This window comes from Ictalurus punctatus, chromosome 1 (assembly GCF_001660625.3).
Source record: "Ictalurus punctatus breed USDA103 chromosome 1, Coco_2.0, whole genome shotgun sequence".
Classification (NCBI taxonomy): domain Eukaryota; kingdom Metazoa; phylum Chordata; class Actinopteri; order Siluriformes; family Ictaluridae; genus Ictalurus; species Ictalurus punctatus.
The window spans coordinates 18,186,617-18,197,979 of record NC_030416.2 but is presented as its reverse complement, the minus strand read 5'-3'; the positions used below and the strand labels follow the sequence as shown (position 1 = coordinate 18,197,979).

At 39.2% G+C, this 11,363-nt stretch overlaps 1 protein-coding gene across 1 annotated transcript in view; it reads right to left on the bottom strand.

Moving 5' to 3' along the window:
- Nucleotides 1-3,846: 3,846 nt before the first annotated feature.
- trim71 (tripartite motif containing 71, E3 ubiquitin protein ligase) overlaps nt 3,847-11,363 on the bottom strand; it is a 30,091-nt gene continuing 22,574 nt past the window's right edge. The window contains exons 4-5 of the mRNA XM_017473985.3: nt 10,180-10,314; nt 3,847-9,628 (exon numbers count right to left, since the gene is read on the bottom strand). Of these exons, the coding sequence (XP_017329474.1) occupies nt 8,177-9,628; nt 10,180-10,314 (1,587 nt within the window). The 3' untranslated portion in view covers nt 3,847-8,176. The remainder of the gene's footprint in view (nt 9,629-10,179; nt 10,315-11,363) is intronic.

The window sequence follows — 11,363 nt, the reverse complement described above, 5'->3', positions numbered from 1 at the left end:
GATTCATACCCAACAAACTCTCAAAGGGGGCCTGTGTAACGCTGTTACTGCTATAGTAGTCATAAAGTCGCATTTGTAACCGAACCTATTCCACATGTGGTGGTGTTGATGCAAAGTATCAGTGCTACAGATTACCCTGGGGTTTTTACCCCTGTGCTCATCATGGTGGTCCTGCAAACACAGTCATACCTAGGGACAGTTTAGGCCTGGTTTATAGTTCACGCACCTCCGCAAACATATAATAAACTATTTACAAAAATAAATTAACATCCACAAATAAATTTAGATTAACAAATTTTCACATATAAATTACTTGTTAACAAATTACTTTTGGGTTTGTTTATTTGTGGAATCAGCTGCATGTGGGTTATGTACTCATCACTTGCTACGTTTCTGAACTGCCTGCTTTTTTGTGTGTTTTCGTTTTTTTTATTAAGTGAATTTTATTTGTGAATTCCTGAAACATTCTCAAATCAAGCCACAAATGTGTATCACTGTGCCAACCAATCCTCTTGAGCTCTACAAGCCCTGCATTCAAATAAGCTGGTTTTACACTGCTTTGTTGTCTTTGTCCGTCCTCGGTTTGGAGATTTGGTGTTTAGTGTAGCCGTACTTTACAATAATGATATTAATATTCATTAGCTCAAGCTTATTTTGAAACAGTGAAGACAATAAATATATGTATGCGCTGTGTTTCTGATCACAGTTCTGGATGAAACAGGAAACTCGGTGCAGCTCTCCAGTAACGTCTCAGAAAAGTTGAAGTGATTAAAGTAATGATTTAGCGTGTTCATTTCATTCACAAGTGGTTGAGGTACTTTTGGACGCAGGAGTCACGATGGAAACTTAGGAGAAAAATAAAACACGGATATTTATATTTGGGAAAACGCTGTTTCACTAGGAATACATTTTAATTATACCCACGGTGTGTGTGTGTGTGTGTGTGTGTTTTTAATCGGTTATCCCATTTAATCTAGCAGAAGTACGCCAAATAGCCAACTGGGAAATACAAAAAGAAGAAGCAACCACCTGCAGCTGTTCAAAGCGAGTTTAATCCGGCCTGCAGCTCTGTGTGTCTTTTAATCTGATTGGTTGAGTACGGCTCTCTCATTGGTCGGTATAATGTGGGCGTTGGCGAAATGTTGTCTGAGAATCTGATTGGCGGATGCAGACCCAGTGGGGGAAAATACATGAGTGAATGAATTAATTTGTACAGATAGGAGTGAGAAATATTTCTGAAATCCGGCGATCAATAAACAGGTGTTTGTGCATTTCAAACATATATATGAACCATTTTCTACTTTGTGAAACAAACTAACCAAAAAAAAATGCATGTTGTTTTATTTTTTGTTGAACTCGTGTTATTTATTTGCAGTTTGGCACGTCATAGCCTAAATATGGCTGTCCGGCAAGTTTACATGTTTACCATCAACATGTTTAGAGATTATTTCTTGCAACTCAGACCTGCTGTTGAATTTAGAGCTCCATCTCAAGTCGAAGATCTTACATTCAAAACTATTTACTCTTCTAAAAGATTGATAAAACTTGAATGTTACGTGTAAGTCATTTCATTCAGTAATTTTCATAATATGGAACTCCATTTGTGTTAAAACGGGAAACTGGTCCTGATTCAGCTCTACATAGTGATATAGGCCACTGCCTGCAATATTTACACTGCTTTAACGCATCAAAACAGTGCATGATGCTCGTGGCAGCCATTTTACTCACGCGTATTTACAAGCAAGCATAACCCTGGTTTTAGAGCAGCTAATCCAGCCAGGCCTAGTTATAGTGTATAGCTGTGTATATAACATCGTGCTTTTTTCCTTATTTATACCAGAGTGCTGTCCAATTCTCGAATCTGATTGGTCAGAAGGTGTTGATGAATTTTCTAACAGCAGCTCTAACAGTAACGCTGAGCCTCCTGCACTAAACGGGTTCTTCGCGTTCTCTCAATGTACACATTTTGCAGAAGTTAAAGTCACTGGCGTATTACTATACTGCAAGATATTTCTTCTTAAATGATTTTAGAAAATCATGTGAATACAAGAACCCTAAATAATGTTCTGCCTGAAGCAGTGTTTCTACTAACATTTGATTAGATCATAACTCCTCATTATTAGTGTGTGTTAATTTATTCTCATCTTTAACCCTTTTAACTGTGAAATAAATTGCACGGAAACTCTGTGTAGATTTATTTGACAAATATAATCCGACTATACAAATATTAGGCTCATGGTTTAATTGTGCACAGTAATAATCTGGCTATTTATTTGAGCCTTAGAACTTGTTTATTTCTAACAGAACACAATATTACATGACAGCTCCAACATGTCTACTTCTGAGTTATTTAGGTTGGAATTAAACACATTAGATTCAAGTGACCAGTCAAACAGAATTATTACTATAATAATGTAATAATAAATATAATAATTTTAGGTTGTGATTTTGGCAAAAACATAGGCCCCAGAGCCTCCACAGACCCCATTATGAGAACCACCACTATAAGTTGTAATTACTACCTGTATTTTACTGTATGTAGCAGCATGTATGCACATTTCAGCATCTCTCTCACAGATTTGTGGCCCATAGAAAATAAAATTCAAGAAAAAAAAAGAACCATCTTAAAATGCCACTGTGGAATGTGGTCTGATTGGTGGCCTGCACAGGGACCAGTCCACTACGGGAAACCACCTCTGTGTCTCTCTCTTTCTCCGTCTCTCTCACTCATGTGTGGTCCCTCCCTTTTCTCTATGTCTCTCTTTAGGGTGGCCAAGTTCCCTTTTCCCTGTAGGCAGCTCTTTTCTCATGCTAAATCCCTTCACCTCCCCTGTGTTCATTCCTCTCCTCCCCCATCTCTCTGCATTGTTACCCAGATCTCTCCTCTGACAAGCTCTGTCAATGATCTTCCAGAGAAAGTGAGAGGGTGAGGGCTTTGTTCAACCTTTTTAAAAGAGCTCAGCTACTTAGGACACAATGCCTGTGCTCATACTGTAACTCTAGATGTTTCCATTAAATAGAGAGAGCTTTTGTTCACAAATGTGTTCCTTAATTTCCGTGCATTGGTTTATGTAAAGTTGTTAATCAATTCTGCAATAAATCTGCTAAATTCCTGGATAAATTATTTGACTTAACAGCTTGGAGTTGGTGACTGCGTTGTGAACACCGTGTCTAACAGAGCAGTGGACTATTTGGGAGTTATAATCTCCAGAATCTTCACCTCATTATCAATCTCATTAAAGGCTGTTTAAAAACCCAGGCCATCTGTGTGAGATTTGATGCCTTTGGAGATTTTTTTTTTTCTGTCCCTCAATACAATATAATTCTTTAAACAGGTATCTGAATATTTCAATTGGAATAGAAAGATTATGAATAGAATACTTAAGCACTTTCAGAGTGAACGATACGACGACAGTCTTAGACCAACATGAAAAATGTGTTTACGTGGTTTAAATCGGTTATTTTAAGAGGCCATCTGCTTGGCCATTCTGGTCATCCCTGCAATTTGAAGCTTGGCTTTGTTGACCTTTTGGGCAGGGCTCTGCCATGACCTCTGACCCTTTGGTATGCAGGGACACCAGTTCCTCCTGCTACACTGGTGGTCATGCTGGGTTTTGTTAAATGATAATATTAGAGTTGATATGGTAAGGTATGTCATTCATTCATACTAAAGATGAGATTAGTTTAATAATAATAATAATAATAATAATAATAATAATAATAATAATAATAATAATAATAAAAACCCTGACAATTCAGCACTACTTACAACAGTGTGAACAGTGAGTTTCTACTGCACTGCCACTTCAAACAGAAAGAAAAGATAAAAGAAAAGACACCCACACATTCAGGATCCCAACAAGTTTATTTAAGCATAAAGAGCTGAACATAAAATAAGAATCTGCATAGGAAAATGTTTAAAGTCAACAAAGACAAAAGCACAAGACTGTAGATCACCAAATAATTCATACAGCCTCCTCTAAGTACAGCAGCAGACCAAAATCCATGAGTATTTTATGTATGGTAAATACTGTTTAGAGAGCAAAAGAGGATCTCGTGGAGGATACTACATGTTACATCCACCTAAAAAGACAACAGACCTGGAATCTGGCTTCGCTGTTTTGATCCTACCCTAATAGTTAGATTTTAAAGGATAAAACTGATGCCAGGTCTGAGTTTAGGCAGCAATCTCTCCACATGTCCCTTTGCATTTGTCTCACAACCAAATGTGTGATCAAGGAATTAAACGCTATGATGACTGTAATGAAAGTGTAATGAAAACTATAGTAGAAATGGTTGGATTGTTGCCATCAAGACAAACAAACAAACATTTTGATGAGTTAACGTCATATTTGTAATATATTGAACATTGAATACATCGTTCATCAATACAGTAACCAATGTAATCTTACACTTATCAAAAATATCTCCACATTGTTGCATTAGTGCTGTTTGACTGATTTAACTGAACTATTTTTTTCCCCCTCAATCTGGGTCTGAAAATGAACACACAGTAAAATTTGGCTGTGAAGGATCCTGTTGAATTTAAACACAGCAAAGATATTTTTTTGTAGATAAATACAATAATGCACACACAAAAAATAGATACTAAATCCTATGGAGTACTAACAAAGGATTCACTGTAAGAAACAAATATTGACTTTGAATCAAATCTCTATAAAGCTACCTGAGTTTTGGGGATTTTTTTTCTTCTTCTTAGGTAATACAATCATTAAAAAAAAAAAAAAAAAAAAAAAAAAAAAAAAAAAAAAAAAGACCATGCACTTCTGAACTGTTTACACTTTCCTTCTGCTTTTCCAAGATTAGGAAACAGATCAAAAGCTGGAATACACCACAAATGGTGGGAAACCCGTAGAGACGCTGACCAGAAGTCCAAACATGACACAGTATGATGTGACTAGACATACTGAAAGCCAATGTTTGAGCCTGATTAATAACTTCTAGACATGTGCACCCATTTACTGTACTGTTCTGGCACCATATTGTCTAAGAAGTTACAAAACTATTCCTATAATATAAACTAGATTTCCCTAATAACCACCACATATCGAAAATGCACTGATGACATACTGGAGGGTCGTTCTGTGTGGCTGCTCAGTGGAGGCCCTATGCCTCTACGCATGATGGCTCCTGGGTATGACTGAAAAAGTTTTCTTCTTAAGCACAAAATCAACACAACTGCTATTTTCAACTCTACTTGGACATTGCTACTCACATTTCATTTTAGTGTAGCTCAGTCTAAATGTTATGTCAAACCTATGAGGACATCAGTGAGGGATTAAATGGGGGGTGGGGGTGGGGGGTCAAATGGAAAACAAAAAAGCAACAGAGCAAACTCTTTGGCAGTTTCCAGTTTGATTAAATTTCAGAAGAGGAAAGTAAAGTTACACAATACAATGCAGCAGTGTTAAGGCATATGAATGTAATTTCTCCTAGTCTCTCCCCCACACTCACACACAGTACCTTGCTCTGTAAAGCTATCCATCAATGACTAATAGAAAACTTGTAGTCAAAGTTGTTCATCACAACATAGGAACATATATATATATATATATATATATATTTTGGTATATAATAATAAGTGTCTGCTTTTTCTTCATCACCTCATTTCAAATAAAATTACCAACAAGGGCTTTTAAAGCATGCAAATGTTTCTCTTATAGAGATTTCTTTGGTTCTCTGGGGACAGAGCTGCAGCTAAACCTCACAAATCAAACAGCTGACATTAATACTGAAATTAGTGTGAAGATTTCAAAGTAGCAAATTCTCTCCTAACTGCCCAATGCTCACACTGTTCATGTTCCACGGCAGCTCTAGCACACGACTAGCACATGTTTTTAACTCGCCACCAGCCTAAATTCATCCTGTGACTCTGGGATCAGGTTCTCCACTGATCTACAATCACTGCATTTGGACCAATGAACAAACAGGTCAATTAGGCTTTCAAAATATGTCCCTTCATATATAACAGCACAGTTAATGTTACACTCTGCTGAGATACATATTAAGATACTGCAGTGTAAAAGGTGCTCAACAGAGTTGAAGTCACACAAATAAACTGATTCGATAGGAAACCAATCTTAAGAGCAGCCTCAGAGCAAGTGTCCCACATATACACTTTGTTTTGGCACTTGACCATTCCCAATGGTTACTATTTGGCAAAGTGTAGACTTCTGGGCACCAGAAAGACAAATCTGACTGAGCAATCAGATGCAAAATACTATCAGTATAACACTACAACATAAGGGACTAGGTGTTTTTGTCTACTGAAATGCTGCTGTGCTTTTTTCTTTATTGATACTTTTGAATTTGAATGTTCTGCTGTAAAATGGAATGCACTATTGGCGCCTCAATAAGGTCAAATTAAAACCACATAACATTTACCTTGTGAATGTACTTGTCTTTACCTGAGACACACACACCATCATAAAAAAAGAGCTCTCATGAGTTTCATCTGCAGAAGCAGCTTAAAACAGAAAATGCCCATCCAGACGAGGAGCTAAACAAGAGCAACACCTGACAGATCAGCTTTGGGATTTAGGCCCTGGAAAGGGCATGTGGTCAGGATATGGCAGGTTCTAGGATGTACATTCTTCATTGTCTCTCAATGAAACTCTCCTTGTAGTTTCCAGATGGGTTTTTCATTACATGACATTTCTGTAGATGGGTTAAATAAAGGGGGAAATGTTTATTTTCAGGATGTCAGTGCTTGTCTTTTTTGTTGCTTTCAAATGCTTTCTTTTTGATCAACAGTCAAGAGAAGCAGGCAACCATTAAATCATTAAAGTGGTTCCCCCACAAATAAAGAAAAAAAAATCTCTTATTTTAGACCACACTCAGTTGAATATTGATGCTTTCAAACTGTGTTCCACTGACTGAGCAAATGGTCTTTGAGGAGATCTTATTCAGCTCTTATTTTTAGAGCGCTTTCTTGGCCAATAAATAGATTTCAGACATTCAAAAAGGACTTTTTATCAAACTAAACTATGTCATCCTATAGGGTTTGGATTACATCCAAGCTTGCAGCAACAGCCAGTCAGCAAACCAATGTGCCGACCAATAATTCTGATAATCACTTCATCTTAAATGGTGCTAGATGATGTTAGATTTAAAATATATAAGACATACAAAAATAACCAAAAATGGGATGATTCAATTCAATCCAAGGTCCCAAAAACGATTCAAATCTTCATACAACGATCTCTGCCCCTTTCCTCTTTTTCTAGAACAAAGGGAGCAAGTAGTTTCTTACATTACTCAAACTCTAGGCATGAATCTATACTAAAAGACCTACCAGTAATTCCAAAAAAAAAAAAAAGCGCCTTACTAGCCACCCTATAAGCCATCATGCATTTCAGGAGACTTACACATCTTTAAAGGAAATCAACACAAAGTGAGGTATGTACAATGAGGCATTTGTACACAGAGGTACATTTAGGTTATGAGGTAAGAAGTTTAGATGAGGTACGACAAATGAAAACCGATTTTAAAAACATAACACAAAACAGTAGATTTATCCAAACAGTATCCAAATGTTCCCGCTGACATGCAGCCCTGGTCTACTGCATCACTGTACTCAAACATTCAGGGGTCCTGCCTGTGTTATGTGCACAGTAACAATCAGGAGAAATTTGTGCGAACTGTGCAAATATCAACCAAACATTGCTTCATTTCTTATGTTATGTTCTCTGACGACAAAAAATAAAATAAAAATAGCACTGAGGTAGACGTCTTTATAAAACTTCACAGACGCTGCGCACACACAAGAGAATACATTCATACACAAGCTAGATGAGGTAGGTATAATGCAGAGAGAGAAAAATGTTTCAAGAATGCTGGAAAATTCCCTGAGAAAAAAATCAAACAAATAAAGATTTCAAAACTCAGATCAAGAGCAAAATAGCAACGCTACTAGCGACCAGTCTTTTTGCTCTACTCCTTCTCTTTGATAAATGGCGTGTGCACGAGATGAACACTTCCGCCAGCAGCGCAAATCATACTACAATCAGGATAAATAGATATAGATGAGTACAAAAGAATCTAACCATTACTGCCATATTTTCAACATTCAGCCATGTTTGCTCCTGATAATTGTGTACCTAAACCTTCTTTTTTCCTCCTCCGCCACCATATATTTCTAACATTGAACACTAGCTCAAAAGATGAGGATTCGATTGTTTCCAAAGTCAACGGCTACAATCATTCCGTCAGGGGTAACGGCTATACCTGATGGGCGATCCATCTGCCCGAAGCCACTACCCTGAGTCCCAAACTTGCATAAGAAGTTGCCATTGGGTTCAAACACCTGAATACGATGGTTACGGGAGTCAGCCACAATAATGCGATCCTCCTGGTCCACGGCTACGCCTTGTGGACGCAAGAACTGCCCGTTACCTGTTCCCTCAGAGCCAAGAAAGCGAGCAGACTGGCAGTCGGGCCTGATGACGAGCAGACGATGATTGTTGAAGTCAGTCACCACTAGGTGACCTTCTTGGTTGAAGGCAACTCCTCGAGGCGAGTCGAAATGCTTCCAGAGGGCACCTTCGAAACCATACTTGTTGATGAACACCCCATCAGGGCCGAACAGCTGTACCCGGTGGTTGCGTGTGTCCGAGACGAGAATCTTTCCCTCTGAATTGACAGCTACGTCCCAAGGGTAGTTGAACTGCCCATTTTTGGTTCCCTTTTCACCAAACTTGAGGAGGAACTGCCCATCAAAGGTGAAGATCTGGATGCGGTGATTGTCCTTGTCAGCCACAATGATTCTTCTCTGGCTGTCACAGGCAACCCCAGCAGGTCGGTCAAACTGGCCAGGTCGTGAGCCCAACGTGCCAAATTTGTGGTGAAAGGTGCCACACGGCTTGAAGATCTGTATGCGATTGTTGCTTCGGTCAGCCACGATCACATAGCCTTCCTTATCAACGCAGATGCCCCAAGGTCTACACAGCTGTCCATCACCATCACCCTCTCCACCAAAGGATGCAACAGGCAGACCAATACCTCCGTAGCTGCGGCCAGATTTGACCATGACTTTGAAGGGACTTCCCTCAATGTGCTGGTTGCAGATAAGTACAGAAAGAAGATGCTCTCCTTCACTCTTGGGCAGGTAGCTAACCGTGTAGGTACCATCTTGTTGGTCAGACACATCAGCACTAGAGAGGTTTCCCTCTGGACCCATCAAGACCACTGATACACCATCTCCACCAGACAACCGTGGTTCTCCATCATGGTCATATGCCACTACTGTAAAGGAAGCCAGTTTTCCCTGCAGAGCTCTCTTGAGACCTTCCCCATGGGCTTTGGTGGCTGATGCGAAGGCTCCACTGCTTATCAGGCCCATGGACTGGATGGCGATCAGAAGCGCCTGATCTGGAGGCGTGAACATAATGCGGTCATCCTCCTGTGGCTGCAGAATGCAGCGCAGTGCTTTGAGCTCCTGCAGCTGATTCAGCATGTGCTCACGTGCTAGTAGGATGTCTATGTTGCGACCTTCCTCCAGCACCTTTGTCACTGTGGCAATGGTGCTGTCCAGCTTGGTGAGGTTCTGGTGAAGTTTCTCTACCTGAAGGTACAGGGACTTGGCCTTCACCTGGCGGATCTTTTCCAACTGCATAGGGACATGAAGGAAACGGCACCAGTTGGAACAGTGAAGAGGAAAAACTGTATCCTATTGTTCTGTGATGTAACAAGTTTGAAAAAACTACATAATTTCAGATTTGTTTATTTTTTACCAGCAAATACTAATTGCTGGTAATCATACATTTATATATAATGAAATCCCAAGAATAATTCAATAAAACTTCAAGACCCAGTGAACTATGCCTGTGGGATTTACTGGTATTTCAGGATTAATTAAAAAGACCAATGGCATGCCAATGCTCATGATGCCATAAAATTGATTAACATTGTATGACTTAGTAGTTATATAGTGGTTTGGATGACGACTGATACCATGGCGTTAAAAAAAGGTCTCGGGTATCAAAGCCCAAAGAATGTGTGGGATGTTATACAGAGTGGTGTATACCATAAGTTTCTGCCCAGGCACCAGTGTAACCTTAGTGGCAAGGCAGAATTTCCCTTAAGTGAATAAAGCCACTGTTGCTATTGGTTATATGATCAGGGTTCTCCACAGAGCAGTAAAACCAAGTGCATGTTTACCTTCCATAGCAGCTCACACTCGCGCTCCTCCAGGGCTTTCTTGTGACGCAGAGTGGTAGTCTTCACCTCTGACTGCACCACCTTGGCCTTCAGTTCCACCTGCTCAGCGATGGCTTGCGCTTTCTCAATGCTTAGCTGTGAAAGACATTCAGTCAGATGATTATCAGTGAAAAATTTATAAAAATCATATACAGCATGCGTAACAATATAAACATATAACCATACACCACTTACTTCAATGAAATCTAATTAAAACTGTAAATAAAACCTACATGGTGAATTGTGTATTTAAATTATACAATACAGAGATAATACTTACAAAAAATTTTTTTACCCCTAAATATATTCATTAATTCATCTTTAGTAACTACTTTATCTTGGTCAAGATGTTCATAGTATTAAGACCGTGCATAACGTGTACACACACACCCTGATTTCTCCCAGAAAACATGAATAAATGTAAGAAAGCATGAGGGTTCCCTTTGTGATGTTACACAGAGGAGAAAATAGAGGTCAAATTGCAGCATCATGACCCTTAACCCCTGTCCAAACAGTACAATGCTCTGGGACAGGGGATCTGAACAAATCGCTCTCTGCCCATCAACTGTGACCTCAATCACACTTCCAACTAAATTATTCAAAGACATAAATATGCACTTCCAGTTATTTCCACATCCTACATACAAGCTGCCCGAGGCCGTTATGCCTTTCAAGTGTTTTATAATAAAGAATCAAAAAAGCTGTACGAAATTAGTGCATCCAGTTTCTGTCCATTATAGATGTACATGTACAATAGCGCATAAGTCCAAAAGGTCCCGCATCGGTACATCTCTAATTCTTAGCCAAGTAAGTCAGTACACAAGCAAATAAACAAACAAAAACAAATAAATTCCCCACACAACACTCCACATCACTGCAAGAGGCCTGAACAGCCCTCTTTAGTACTCGTGCATTAGAAAACATCATTTACACCTCCCACGTTTTCCATGTTGCGAGTAAACAGTTTCAGAGAACCCTGACTGCTATTTTAAATCAAGTGGGAAACGCATCTGCAACCCGAAGCGCATAAAACCAGTAAATGGGATTAAATAGAGCTGATTTAGTCACAGTGGCCAGGGGTTTGTGGTGGTCCAGACTCTTCATGGTCAAAGCACTTTCAATATGGTGTAACACACTCCAGGAGC